This window comes from Moschus berezovskii, chromosome 8 (genome assembly GCF_049115385.1).
Source record: "Moschus berezovskii isolate FMDL1 chromosome 8, NW_MosBer_1.0, whole genome shotgun sequence".
NCBI classification, from domain to species: Eukaryota; Metazoa; Chordata; class Mammalia; order Artiodactyla; family Moschidae; genus Moschus; species Moschus berezovskii.
The window spans coordinates 101969560-101983442 of record NC_142467.1 but is presented as its reverse complement, the minus strand read 5'-3'; the positions used below and the strand labels follow the sequence as shown (position 1 = coordinate 101983442).

The following is a 13883-nucleotide window of genomic DNA, read 5'->3' as shown; positions in this document are numbered from 1 at the left end:
GAGGTAGTGGATACTACAGAAAGGGATCCAGAAGAGGAAGCCCACCCCAGATGTTCTACATAACTATAGAGGAGGAGTGCATGTAATAACGGGACCTTCCTGGGAGAGGAAATGATCCTGTTAGAAAGAGAACCTCTCTAGAACTTGGTTGTTGGTTTTGTCTGTTCTTCCATTGAGCTAACTAGTGATTGATGGCATCAAGGAATGCGCTCCAAGTGCTACCTGAAACTTCTCTCCACGGTTGTCCCATAACTGACCTTTTACAGAAATGAGAGCACATACTTGTAAGAAGGTATGTCACTAGACGGACTCCAAAGATTCTAATCCATAAAAATTCTCCCAATCTCATTTGGCTTTATGTCTTCCATGTACATGCCTACCACATCTGCTAACCAAAAAGCCTTAGAATATGTTACTTTTAAGTTAAACAAAATTGAGAAATTTCTGAAACACTGTTTCTACTTTTCTTAAGAAAATATGGAATTTTCCTCAGCAGTGGAAATATCGAGGTCACTGAGGAAACAGTGACCTCCAAATTCCTTCTTGGAGGAAGGGAAGGGGAATTCATTCTAAATCTTTCCAAAAGGACCAAGAAGAAAATGGAACCAGGAAAAAGTGTTAGGGCAGGCATGTCAACTGATCAGAAAATTTCTTTTTGGAAAATTTTTTTATGAATATTAAGCTTACAGAGGATAGAGCCAATCAAGTCATAAGGAAAAATATTAAGCTTAATATTCTCAATAAAAGTAAAATTGTTACAGGTGCTAACCACTGGCTGTGACCTTTGAAATGTTTCCCAGACAACCCAAAAGAATTCCCAAAGCTGCCAGCACTCCAACTACTAGTTTCCCGCAATGAATAAGGAGACGTTGTTATTATTATTATTATTGCTTAACACTGTGGAAACTGAACGAGTGTATCTTTAAAAAGGAAAGAATACATGATATATTTACATATTATATATTTATAATGTATTTTATATGTAGCTACATTTAAGAAATACAGTTGCTTTAATTAGAAGAATTTCTGACATTTTTCCTTTATGCACAGAGTATGAGTAAAAAGCTAACAAAACCCTTTGTCCTTTATGGACAGAGTTGATCTTGGGTTAACTTTCTAGCTCTGCTCCCCACAAACTTGATAACATTGAAAGGTCGGTTGTATAACCGGGGAGTACTGCTTATGGGAAAAGTCTTGCTCGAGGACAAGAAATTCTGCTAATGAACAATAAATACCAGGACGGAAGGCATAGCTTTGGACTTCCTGTAATAACTGAGTCAGGAACTCCTATCTTCGTGGGCAGCTGTAGGGAGATATTTGTTCCTCTGTGGAGCCTGAAACTTCTAAACCAAACTACAATCTGTAGGGAGCAAAGAGAATATTTATTGAGTTCTATAATATGTCCAACAGTATGGTAAGCAGGGAACATACAAAATGCAACAATACCAACATGGTAGCTGCCTTCAAGGAACTTAGAGTCTAGCCTTTCTTTATGGACAAAAAAAAACGACATCCCAGGGGCTGAAATTCTAGAGTGGGATACTATATCCACACTTTTTTCCAAAAAAAGAGTTCTTTATCCTGTAGAAGGGGAATCTGGGGGAAAATGGATACATGTATATGTGTGGCTGAGTCTCTTCATTGTTCTCTAGAAACTATCACAACATTGTTAATCGGCTATACCCCAATACAAAATGAAAAGTTAAAATAAAAACAAAACAGTAAGTGAATCTGGGTAAAAGATTTTAAAAAAGAATTCTTCACCCTGGATTTTTGAGAAGTCCTCCCTCTATAAGCTAAACTCCCTCTATAAGCTAAAGTCCTCCCACTCTAATCTGCTGCTGCTACTGCTAAGTCACTTCAGTCGTGTCCGACTCTGTGCGACCCCATAGACAGAAGCCCACCAGGGTCCCCCGTCCCTGGGATTCTCCAGGCAAGAACACTGGAGTGGGTTGCCATTTCCTTCTCCAATGTGTGAAAGTGAAAAGTGAAAGTGAAGTCGCTCAGTCGTGTCCGACCCTTAGCGACCCCACAGACTGCAGCCAACCAGGCTCCTCCATCCATGGGATTTTCTAGGCAAGAGTACTGGAGTGGCTTGCCATTGCCTTCTCCTAAAGAAGCCCAAAATGCTAGGACTTCAAGCCATCCTTGTCTGCTGAATGGAGTTTTCTGGCTTTAACTCACTCCAACTCTTCCTGTCTGTTTTGTTGCTCATTTCTTTGTTTTTTATCCTGACATCTAGCTTTAATCTAAACATCTTTGGGGTGGGATGTTTTCTAGGTCAAGTGAAAAGAAAATACTAAAACTAGAACATTCAGCTCTACATGTCATGCATGTGGTTCTGGTTGGCATCATGAAGAATGAAGGTGCAGACAAGGAGAATCATTATACATGTCATTCCTGGAGAGGAAAAGTTTAACCTTTACTTCCTGAAGTGTTTGTTCTGCATAATGGGATCTCAATAAATGTGCATTCAATTGGATTTCTCTTCACTATCATGTTTTCAATCAGTGCTTATTCCTGGATACCCAAGTCATGACCATGCAAATACTCCATGGACTTTTTGTGAATGAGGGAGCCCTTATCAAGACCTTTTTCTCAAGTTCTTTCTCTCATCCTAAATGTGCTTTTTAAAGTCAAACGATCAGCTTCTTCCGAACCATCACCTTTACCTCCTTTCTTACCCAGGCTAAATCTCATGATCACCCCAGTCACGTGATTCTCCCTCATACTTTCAGCACCTATGCTTCCTCATTCTGATTCCATACTTAGTTTTGTTGCTCAATTCCCCAAGTCGTATCTGTGTCTTTGCAACCCCATGACTGCAGCACTCCTGGCTCCTCTGTCCTCCACTGTCTCCTGGAGTTTGCTCAAATTCATGTCCATTGAGTTGGTGATGCTAATGAACCATCTCATCCTCTGTCACCCCCTTCTCCATTTGCCTTCGATCTTTCCCAGCTCCAGGGTCTTTTCCAATGAGTCAGCTCTTCACATGAAGTGGCCAAAGTATTGGAGCTTCAGCATCAGTCCTTCCAGTGAATATTCAGGGTTAATTTCCTTTAGGTTTGACTGGTTTAATCTCCTTGCTGCCCAACAGACTATCAAGAGACTTGTCCAGCCCCATAATTCAAAAGCGTCAGTTCTTCAGCACTCAGCCTTCTTTATGGTCCAACTCTCACATCCATACATGACTACTGGAAAAACCATAGCTTTGACTATATGGACCTTTGTCAGTAAAGTGATGTCTCTGCTTTTTAATACACTGTCTAAAGAATGTTCAAACTACCAGGCAATTGCACTCACGTCCCATGATAGTAAAGTTATGGTCAAAATCCTTCAAGCTAGGCCTCAGCAGTAGATGAACCAAGAACTTCCAGATGTACAAGCTGGGTTTAGAAAAGGCAGAGTAACCAAATTACCAACATTTGCTGGATCATAGAGAAAGCAAGGGAATTCCAGAAAAAACATCTACCTCTGTGTCATCGACTACACAAAAGCCTTTGGCTGTGTGGATCATAACAAACTGTGGAAAACTCTTAAAGAGATGGGAAAGACAGATCATCTTACCTGTCTCCTGAGAAACCTGTATGCTGGTCAAGAAGCAACAGTTAGAATCTTATATGGGACAACTGACTGGTTCAAAATTGAGAAAGAAGTATGACAAGGCTGTACACTGTCATCTTGTTTATTTAAACTTATACAAGGAATCCGTCATGCAAAATGCTGGGCTGGATGAGCTACAAGCTGGAATCAAGTTTGCCAGGAGACATGTCAGCAACCTTAGATATGCAGATGATACCACATTAATGGCAGAAAGCAAATGTGAACTAAAGAGCCTCTTGATAAGGATGAAAAAGGAGAGTGAGAAAGCTGACTTAAAACTCAATATTAAAAACTTAGACTGTGGCATTCTGTCCCATCACTTCATGGCAAAGAGAAGGGAAAAAGATGGAAGCAGTGACAAATGTCCTCTTTTTGGGCTCTAAAATCACTGCAGATAGTGACTGCAGCCATGAAATTAAAAGACAATTGCTTCTTGGAATGAAAGCTCTGGCAGACCTGCTGCTGCTAAGTCACTTCAGTCGTGTCCGACTCTGTGAGACACCATAGATGGCCTCCTTCCAGGCTCCCCATCCCTGGGATTCTCCAGGCAAGAACGCTGGAGTGGGTAGCCATTTCCTTCTCCAATGCATGAAAGTGAAAAGTGAAAGTGAAGTCGCTCAGCCGTGTCCGACTCTTAGCGACCTCCTGGACTGCAGCCTACCAGGCTCCTCTGTCCATGGGATTTTCCAGGCAAGAGTACTGGAGTGGGCTGCCATTGGACTGTGCTAAAAAGCAAAGACTTCACTTTACCAACAAAGGTCCACATAATCAAGGCTGTGGTCTTTCCAGTAGTCATGTACAGAAGTGAGAGTTGGACCATAAAGAAGGCAGAATACTGAAGAATTGATGTTTTCAAACTGTGGTGCTGCAGAAAACTGTTGAGAGCTCCTTGGACAGCAAGATCAAACCTGTCAATCTAAAAGGAAATCAACCCTGAATACTTGTTGGAAGAACTGTTGCTGAAGCTGAAGCTCCAATATTTTGGCCACCTGATGCTACAGTCAACGCATTGTAAAAGACCCTGGGGCTGGGAAAGATTGAAGGCAGAAGGAGAAGAGAGCAGCAGAGGATGAGATGGTTGGATGGTATCACCGATTCAATGGACATGAACTTGGGCAAACTCTGGGAAATAGTGAGGGACAAGGAGGCCTGGTGTTCTTCAGTCCATGAGGTCACAAAGAGTTGGGTACGACTTGGCAACTAAACAACAACTAGTTTTCTCATAGCTTTCCTTCCAAGGAGCAAGTGTCTTTTAATTTCATGGGTGCAGTCACCATCTGCAGTGATTTTGGAGTCTAAGAAAATAAAATCTGTCCCTGCTGCCACTGTTTCCCCTTCTATTTGCCATGAAGAAATGGGACCAGATGCTATGATCTTAGTTTTTTTAATATCGAGTTTCAAGTCAGCTTTTTCACTCTCCTCTTTCATCCTCATCAAGAGACTATTTTCTCTTCACTTTCTGCCATAAGGATGGTGTCATCTGCAACCAGGACTGATCCAATCATAGCAGGCACTGTGGATTGTCTCCTCAGCAGTCATTGCCACCATTACATGTTCCTTTTTAATGGAACCTTGATTGTTTTAATATTTAGGACAGCAACATACCTGGTCCCAGGGGTCAGTAGAGATTGATCTCAGCCCAGTGATTCTCAACTGGAGATGATTTATCCTCACCATTAGTGACATATGGCAATGTCTGGAGACATTTTTGACTGCAGTAACTTGGGCAATGGGGGATGCTACCGGCATCTAAGCAATAGATGTTAGGGATGCTGCTAAACAGCTGCTAGACAGCCCCCACATACACAGCAGAGTTGCTGCTGCTGCTGCTAAGTCACTTCAGTCGTGTCCGACTCTGTGTGACCCCATAGACGGAAGCCCACCAGGCTCCCCCGTCCCTGGGATTCTCCAGGCAAGAACACTGGAGTGGGTGCCATTTCCTTCTCCAATGTGTGAAAGTGAAAAGTGAAAGTGAAGTCGCTCAGTCGTGTCCGACCTTTAGCGACCCCACGGACTGCAGCCTACCAGGCTCCTCCATCCATGGGATTTTCTAGGCAAGAGTACTGGAGTGGCTTGCCATTGCCTTCTCCGCACAGCAGAGTTATCCATCCCTAAATATCAGTAGTGATGAGGTTGAGAAACCCTGGTATAAACTAGCCACAGTGATCTCCTTCCCATTTGCTAGAAATTGGTTTAGGACAGACATTTGGACCAGTTAGAGCCACTGAAATGTAAGAGACAGCTACTGGAACATTTTCTCCTTGATAAAAAACAAAGACAAATTCAAGGAGAGCTTGCCGATTACTCCCTAGTTTTAGCTGCTATCATATAATAATATGATGCTTACAAAGGAGATAGCATGGAAATACTAAGGATGGAAGAGTGAAAAGTCAGTATTTAGCTGGGCTTTATGATGTTGTTAGATTATGACTGTAACCAACCCTTGAACTTTTCCATATGTAAGACAAATGAACTCCTTTTGTTAAGTCACTTTGGGTCAGGTAATCTGTTACTTGTAGCCTAAAGCATTTTTCCTTATGAACCAACCATATTTCTTCTCCACTCTCCATCAAAACAGTGAGATCCCAGAATCATTCATCTAGGAGCCATTACAAATGTGTGCTTCTGGTCTAAACAAAACCTCCCAGGCCACCTGGAACTCACTCTTCCTATCCCTAGTCAACTTCCCCATGTGGGGAGTTCCAGTTTCACAGTTCTTTCTTCAATCTGCATCCCCTTTCTCTATATAAGGTAGACGACCTCGTTTCCTACTACCCAGAGAAAATAAACACCAGCTGATGGAAACTCCCTCCACCACCTGACATCTCTTACAGGTATACCTACATCCATACTCATCTTTGATTCCTTCCCCCACTGATGCTCATCATCTCCTCTCTTCTTCCACAATGGCAGAGGGGTCCCTCCTCTTGTTTAAAACTAACCTCCCCCTCTGTGCTTTGGACCTTGTCCCCCTCATGCCTCTTTGGGGACCTACTCCACCAATTATCTCCCCTCTCTCCTGAGTCTTTCACCTTTCTCACAGGTGAGGAAAGATGCTCTTTGCTCATGCTAAAGATGGATGAACAAACTTTTTCCAGATTTTTCAGACTAGATCCAGTGATAGATGATAGAAGCGTGCTTGTGCTCTGTTGCTTCAGTCGTGTCTGACTCTTTGCAACCCTATGGACTGTAGCCCGCCAGGCTCCTCTGTCCATGGGATTTTCCAGGCAAGTACTGGAGTGGGTTGCCATGCCCTCCTCCAGGGGATCTTCTTGACCCAGAGAAGAGACTTAATGTCTCTTGCGTCTCCTGCATTGCAGGCATATTCTTTACCACAGATCCGCTGGGGAAGCCCAGATGATAGAATAGACAGACATAGATGCATTTGTGTGATATATGTATAAAGGGTTATGTGTGTACATCACTTTAGAAATGCAAAAACTTTCTCTAGCTCACTGGCCATATAAAAACAGGTTGTGGGAAGAGTTTGACAGCCCCATTCCAAGCTATGGGCTTCCCTGGTGGCTCAGACGGTAAAGAATCTGCCTGAAACGCAGGAGACCTGGGTTCAATCCCTGAGTCGGAAAGATCCCTGGAGGAGGGAATGGCAACCAACTCCAGTATTCTTGCCTGGAGAATCCCATGGACAGAGGCTACAGTCCATGGGGTCACAAAGAATCAGACATGACTGAGTGATTAATGTTTTCACTTTCACACTTTCCCAGGCTATAGCTTGCTGGACCCCATGATAAAGAGAGAAAGATGGCAGATTGTAGGAAAATGGCCACCTGCACTTGTCTCAGTTCCCCTTCACTCTCTACCTTAATATATCTGCCTCTTTGAACCCAGAATCCACTGGGACCCATGGCAGATGGGTGGGCATGAGAGAGAGATCTCTGGGGGGAAGCCCCAAAGGGAAATCTGGGGTTGAAATGTCTCCCCCATGCACCAGGTGGAAAGTTTCAAGATAAACTGAAGAGAACTCTGGGTGAAAATTAAACATAGTTCATCCTATGAAGAGTTTGACTCCTCAGGGTCCATGAACCTCCTGGATAAGGTCAGCATCATTCGTGTGTGTGTGTGTGTGTCTGATCATTCCATGTGTGTGTATCTCTGATCCATCTGGATCCCAAGAACTTCAAGAGGAGCTCTGCTCCTGAATCTAGAAGAAAGCAAGGAGATTGGGGAGCATGGAGGTACCTCTGCACACCTGCCTAGTACACACATGGACCCCCTTGGGTGAAGAATTCATCTTCTTTCATCACTTGGGAAACTGTCACCACTCAGAGTTCTCAATTCCCAAATCTGAGTCCCTAAGAAAAATGACAGCCCTTGAAAAGACTCAACAGGTGGAAAGAGTATGGTCAACATAATTGTCACCCAGCAAAACTGAGCTGCTGGAATAGACAGACAACAACTTTAAAAAATAATAATAGGGCTTTCCTAGTAGTTCAGTCGGAGAAGGCAATGGCAAGCCACTCCAGTACTCTTGCCTAGAAAATCCCATGGATGGAGGGGCCTGGTAGGTTGCAGTCTGTGGGGTCGCTAAGGGTCGGACACGACTGAGCGACTTCACTTTCACTTTTCACTTTCACACATTGGAGAAGGAAATGGCAACCCACTCCAGTGTTCTTGCCTGGACAATCCCAGGGACGGGGGACCCTGGTGGGCTTCTGTCTATGGGGTCACACAGAGTCGGACATGACTGAAGTGATGCAGCAGCAGCAGCAGCAGTAGTTCAGTGGTAAAGAATCCACCTGCCAATTAGGGAGACACAGGTTTGATCCCTGACCCAGGAGGCCCACATGCCACAGGGCAACTAAGCCCAAGCACCACAACTACTGAGCCTGTGCCCTAGAACCTAGGCCCATACTCCACAGCAGGAGAAGCCTCTGCAATGGAAGCCCATGCACCACAACTAGACAGCAGCCCCCGCTCCCCACAACTAGAGAAAAGTCTGAGCAGCAGCAAAGACCCAGCACAGGCAAAAATAAAACATATAAATGAATAAAATTATTTTTTAAAAAAAGAATGATAAAAAAGAAGACCGCAAGGAGATTCAAGTTCAGCAACAAATGTTCTATAGAAATAAATAGAAAGAGAATAAAAAGAGTAATTTTACTGGATGAATTAAAGAAGATGATCCCTGTTAAGAGACAAACTAATGAGTCAAAAGACCATGTGGAAGAAGCATCTCAAAAAAAAAAAACAGAGCAGCATGCCAAAAGATGAACATCTTGAAGGGAAAAATCAGCCTTGAAGACCCAGGAGATCTGCTATGGGAATAATTAGGGGCAGGGGTTGGAAAAGTGTGGAGCATCCATGTTCAGGACTCTTCTACCCCAGAAGTTCTCCCTGCTACAATAACATTCTAGTTCTCTTTGTAGCCAAAATTCTAGAAAAACTGTTCACACACTGCTGTCCCCACTTCCTCCATCCCCCTCACTGCTCAGCCCACTGTAGTCGGATTTCTGTTTCCAGCACATCCAAGAATGACTCAGTGTCCCCAGTGCTCCCTCAGTACCAAGCCCACTGACTGTGTCTCAATTTTTCTAACTTGACCTTTGGGTCACATTTCACTCTGTTCACCCTCATTCCTACCTTTTTTTTTATGACAACCAAATATTTTTAGGGATTTTTTTTCCAGCTTTATTGAGATTTAATTAACAAATAAAATTTGTATATATTTAAGATGTACAATATGATGATTTATCTATATGTGCATTATCCCCTTTCCTTCTTTTTTTTGTTTTGCTTTTGTTTGTGACTGTGCCGGATCATTGTTGCTGCCCACAGGCTTTCTCTAGTTGCAACAAGTGTGGGTTACTCTCTCGTTGCGGTGCACAGGCTTCTCATTGCAGTGGCTTCTCTTGGTGCAGAGCACCAACTTCAGTAATTAATTGTGCCTCTTGGGCTCGAGCTTGGGCTCAGTAGTTGTGACACACCGATTCAGTTGCCCCACAGCCTGTGGGATCCTAGTTCCCAGACCAGGGATCAAACCCACGTCCCCTACATTGGCAGGCAGATTCCCAACCACTAGACCACCAGGGAAGTCCCCCTTTCCTTCTGGAAACACTCTCTTCTCTTGGCTTTCCAAACATGACACTATCTTCCTGTAACGGTGGTCAGCCTATCCCAGCTTCCCCAGGACTTTGCCACATCTGGCACAGAAAGTCCTGCATCCCAGGAAGCACTCTGTTCCAGGAAAACCAGAATCATGTTGCAAACTCTTCTTTCTCCTTTCCCATGGTGTCTTAGTTTGGGCTCCCCCAAGAGAAAACTCTGAGACAAGGATTTGAGTGCAAGTAGTTTATTCCGGAGGAGAAAGAAATGGCAACCCACTCCAGTATTCTTGCCTGGAGAATCCCATGGACGGAGGAGCCTGGTAGGCTACAGTCCATAGGGTCACTAACAGTTGGACACAATTGAGCGACTTCACTTTCACTTTTCACTTGCGTGCATTGGGGAAGGAAATGGCAACCCACTCCAGTGTTCTTGCCTGGAGAATCCCAGGGATGGGGGAGCCTGGTGGGCTTCCGTCTATGAGGTCACACAGAGTCGGACACGACTGGAGCGACTTAGCAGCAGCAGCAGCAGTTTATTCCGGAGGTGAGCCTGGGAAATGCCAGCAGGGGTACAAAGAAGTGGATCAGGGGAAAAAAGACAGCCGGTACAAGGTGGGAGCTTAACCCCAGCAGGGGCCGCTGGGCAATAACTGGGACAAGCATCTCAGAGTCATCTCACCTGAGAGGTGAGGGAGCTGGGACATGTGCACACCAAGTTCGAGGTTTCGGTTGAGGGTTGTTCCAGGAAGCATTTTCCCCCTGACACTTCTCACCTGCCATCTGCCAAATAAGGAGGGCTCCAGTGGCAGCTGCTGGCCATCGGAAGTCACGAAAATGTGAGGACCAAGGATGTAAGCTGGGCGTGACCACATCTGCTACACACAGGATTCTATCCTTGGGGTTTCCCTGGTGGCTCAGTGGTAAAGAATCACCCCACTGATGCAGGAGATGCAGGCTCCACCCCTGGTCCTCGAAGATCCCACAAACCCTGGAGCAGCTAAGCCTGTTCTCTAGATCCAGGGAGCTAAAACTACTGAGCCCATGTGCCACAACTACTGAAGCCTGAGCCCCCTAAAGTCCATGCTCCACAACAAAAAATCCACCACGAGAAAAGCACATGACAGTTAGAGAGTAACCCCCGCTCTCTGCAACCAGAGAAAAGCCCTCACAGCAACAAAGATCCAGCACTGCCAAATAAATAAACATCTAAACTAAAAAAATTGTTTAAGATTCTACCCTTGACCCAAGAGAAGTTCTTAGAATCTAGCAGGAGTTCACAAGCCACCTAAATATAAACGTGTTGTTTGCATGAGCATTTTTTCTTCCCCATCTCTAGTAACAATAACTCCTTCTTTTCCATGATTTGAGCGAAAAACCTTGGAGTCATTCTTCAGCCTGCTCTTTCTCTCACACCGAGCATCCAGTTCATCAGCCAATCCCACTAGCTGTATCTTCAGATGCAGAATTCTTCCTGCCTTTGCCATTAGCCCCCGGGTCCCCATCACCCCTCACCCGCATTATTGTAACAGCCCCAGGAGAGCCACAGAGGACCATCAGCAGAGTCAGAGCCCAGTTCCTGTTCTCCTGCCTCAAACCAGGATGTCTGTTCTACCACATCACATTGTTCCTTTCCTAGAACTGCAGTCTGAGGCAAGAGCTACAAGGTTAGAGTTTTCAGGGATAATTCAGGTTTGTAGATAGCCCTCTGAAAGGCAGTAAGGTGCTACAGAAAAAAATCAACCATGAAAGGCACATCACTTTGCCAACAAAGACCTGTATAGGCAAAACTATGGAGAAGGCAATGGCACCCCACTCCAGTACTCTTGCCTGGAAAATCCCATAGATGGAGGAGCCTGGTGGGCTGCAGTCCATGGGGTCGCTAAGAGTCGGACACAACTGAGCGACTTCACTTTCACTTTTCACTTTTATGCATTGGAGAAGGAAATGGCAACCCACTCCAGTGTTCTTGCCTGGAGAATCCCTGGGACTGGGGAGCCTGGTTGGCTGCCATCTATGGGGTCACACAGAGTCGGACACGACTGAAGTGACACAGCAGCAGCAGCAGCATGGTTTTTCCAGTAGTCATGTATGGATGTGAGAGTTGGACCATCAAGAAAGTTGAGCACTGAAAAATTGATGCTTTGGAACTATGGTGCTGGAGAAGACTCTTGAGAGTCTCTTCGACTACATGGAGATCAAACCAGTCAATCCTAAAAGAAATCAACCCTGGATATTCACTGGAAGGACTAATGCTGAAGCTGAAGTTCCAATACTTTGGCCACCTGATTCGAAGATCTGACTCATTGGAAAAGACGCTGATGCTGGGAAAGATTGAGGGCAGGAGAGAAGGGGGTGATAGAGAATGAGATGGTTAGATGGCATCGCAGACTCAATTAACATAAATTTGATCAAACTCTGGGAGATAGTTGAAGGACAGGAAGCCTGGCATGCTGCAGTATACGGGGCTGTAAAGAATCGGACGTGACTGAGTGACTGAACAACAGTAAGAAACACGGAGCCCAGACACCAGCTCTGCTCCTTATCCACTAATGACAGTTGACAAGCCATGAGCCCCCTGAGCCTCAGTTTTCCCAGCTATAAAATAGGGTTGGTGATTACTCCAAACTCAAAGAATCATCATGAAGGTTAAATGAAAGCTACTCCATCTATCTAGAGCACAATATATGCTTGATAAATCATGGCTTTCTTATGGCTGGTTTGCATTTTTGTGTGGCAGAAACCAACAGAATACCATGAAGCAGTTTTCCTCCAATTAAAACCTATGGCTTATTCATGTTGATGTTTGACAGAAAGCAACAAAATTCTGTAAAGCAATTATCCTTCAATTAAAAAATAAATAATTTTTTAAATAAATAATTTTTTTAATTGTGGCTTTTTTTAACCACCAAGAATGCCCAACCTTTGGTCCCCTGAACCCAAAGTGTTAAACAAGACTTCCTTCATGTTTTCCTCGCTACCTGAAATTGGACAATGGTGAGAGATGCAGAAGGGAGATAGCTCCACTCTGGACCACTCCCCCACAGTTTGACTCAGAAAAGTGACCACAGCCCCCTTGCTTCCCCATTTCTCAACACACATGTTGGAAGAAACTGGAGCTTCCTCTTCTGAGATGGGCGAACTTCCCCTGACCCCAGATAAAGAGTTGCTTGGGCCAATGGTTCCCTGGGTGGAGAGCTTACAGGATGCCCACCCACTCTGAAGCCTATGGGCTGTTGTTGCTGTTCAGTCGCTAAGGTGTGTCTGACTCTTTACAACCCATGGACTGCAGCACGCCAGGCTCCCCTGTCCTCGACTGTCTCCTGGAGTTCAGGCTCACATCCACTGAGTTGGTGATGCTATCTAACCATCTCATCCTGTGCCGCCCGCTTCTCCTTTTGTCTTCAGTCTTTCCCCACATCTGGGTCTTTCCCAATGAGCCACTTTTCGTATCAGGTGGCCAAAGTTTTAGAGCTTCAGCAGCAGTCCTTCCAACGAATATTCAGGGTTGATTTCCTTTAGGATTGATTGGTTTGATCTCCTTGCAGTCCAAGGGACACTCAAGAGTCTTCTCCAACAGCACAGTTTGAAAGTATCAATTCTTTGGTGCTCAGCCTTTTCAATGGTCCAACCCTAAGGACTGTATAGAGGGTTAATTTCAATACTGATGAGCTAGGGACAGGTGTGGAAATGGGAGGAGACAAGTACAGAGGGAACAGGAAGTGAAGTGAATGCCAGTCCCCTACTCCCACTACTTCCCCTGCTCAGAATCTGCTTGCCTTAATCACTTGAGTCATAATAGGAATGACTGTGCTAGTAACTCAGGGTACTTGTTGATCAATACATTGATTGGTTTATTCCCACCCTGATGCAGGGACTATCTAAAGAGATTGATGTATTGAGCCATATGCTGAGCTGGGGATAGTACCAGCTCTCTGGGGGAGGGGGGTTGATGGGCACAGTGACGAGGAGGGGCACCTCTGGAATGTAATGGGTGTCACAGGCTGAATTGGGTCACCCCAAATTCACTCATTAAAGTCCCAACACCCGACATCTCAGAATGTTAAGACATTGGAGATAGTGTTCAAAGAGATAATCAAATTAAAAGAAGTCACCAGGTGTGTTCTAATCCAGTATGACTGGGGTCCTTAAAGGAAGGAGAGATTATGACAGAACTTACAGAGGGAAGACCTCCTGGAGACATAGAAGACAGCCACA

The 13883-nt window shown here is 44.7% G+C and overlaps 1 protein-coding gene across 2 annotated transcripts in view; it reads left to right on the top strand.

Moving 5' to 3' along the window:
* The window catches only part of ADGRE3 (adhesion G protein-coupled receptor E3), a 59932-nt gene extending 57450 nt beyond the window's left edge, over positions 1 to 2482 (top strand). For both annotated transcript variants that reach the window (XM_055429818.2, XM_055429817.2), the window contains one exon: positions 2281 to 2482. In XM_055429818.2, coding sequence (XP_055285793.2) covers positions 2281 to 2289 — 9 coding nt within the window. In that variant the 3' untranslated portion in view covers positions 2290 to 2482. The remainder of the gene's footprint in view (positions 1 to 2280) is intronic.
* The last annotated feature ends 11401 nt before the right edge of the window (positions 2483 to 13883 follow it).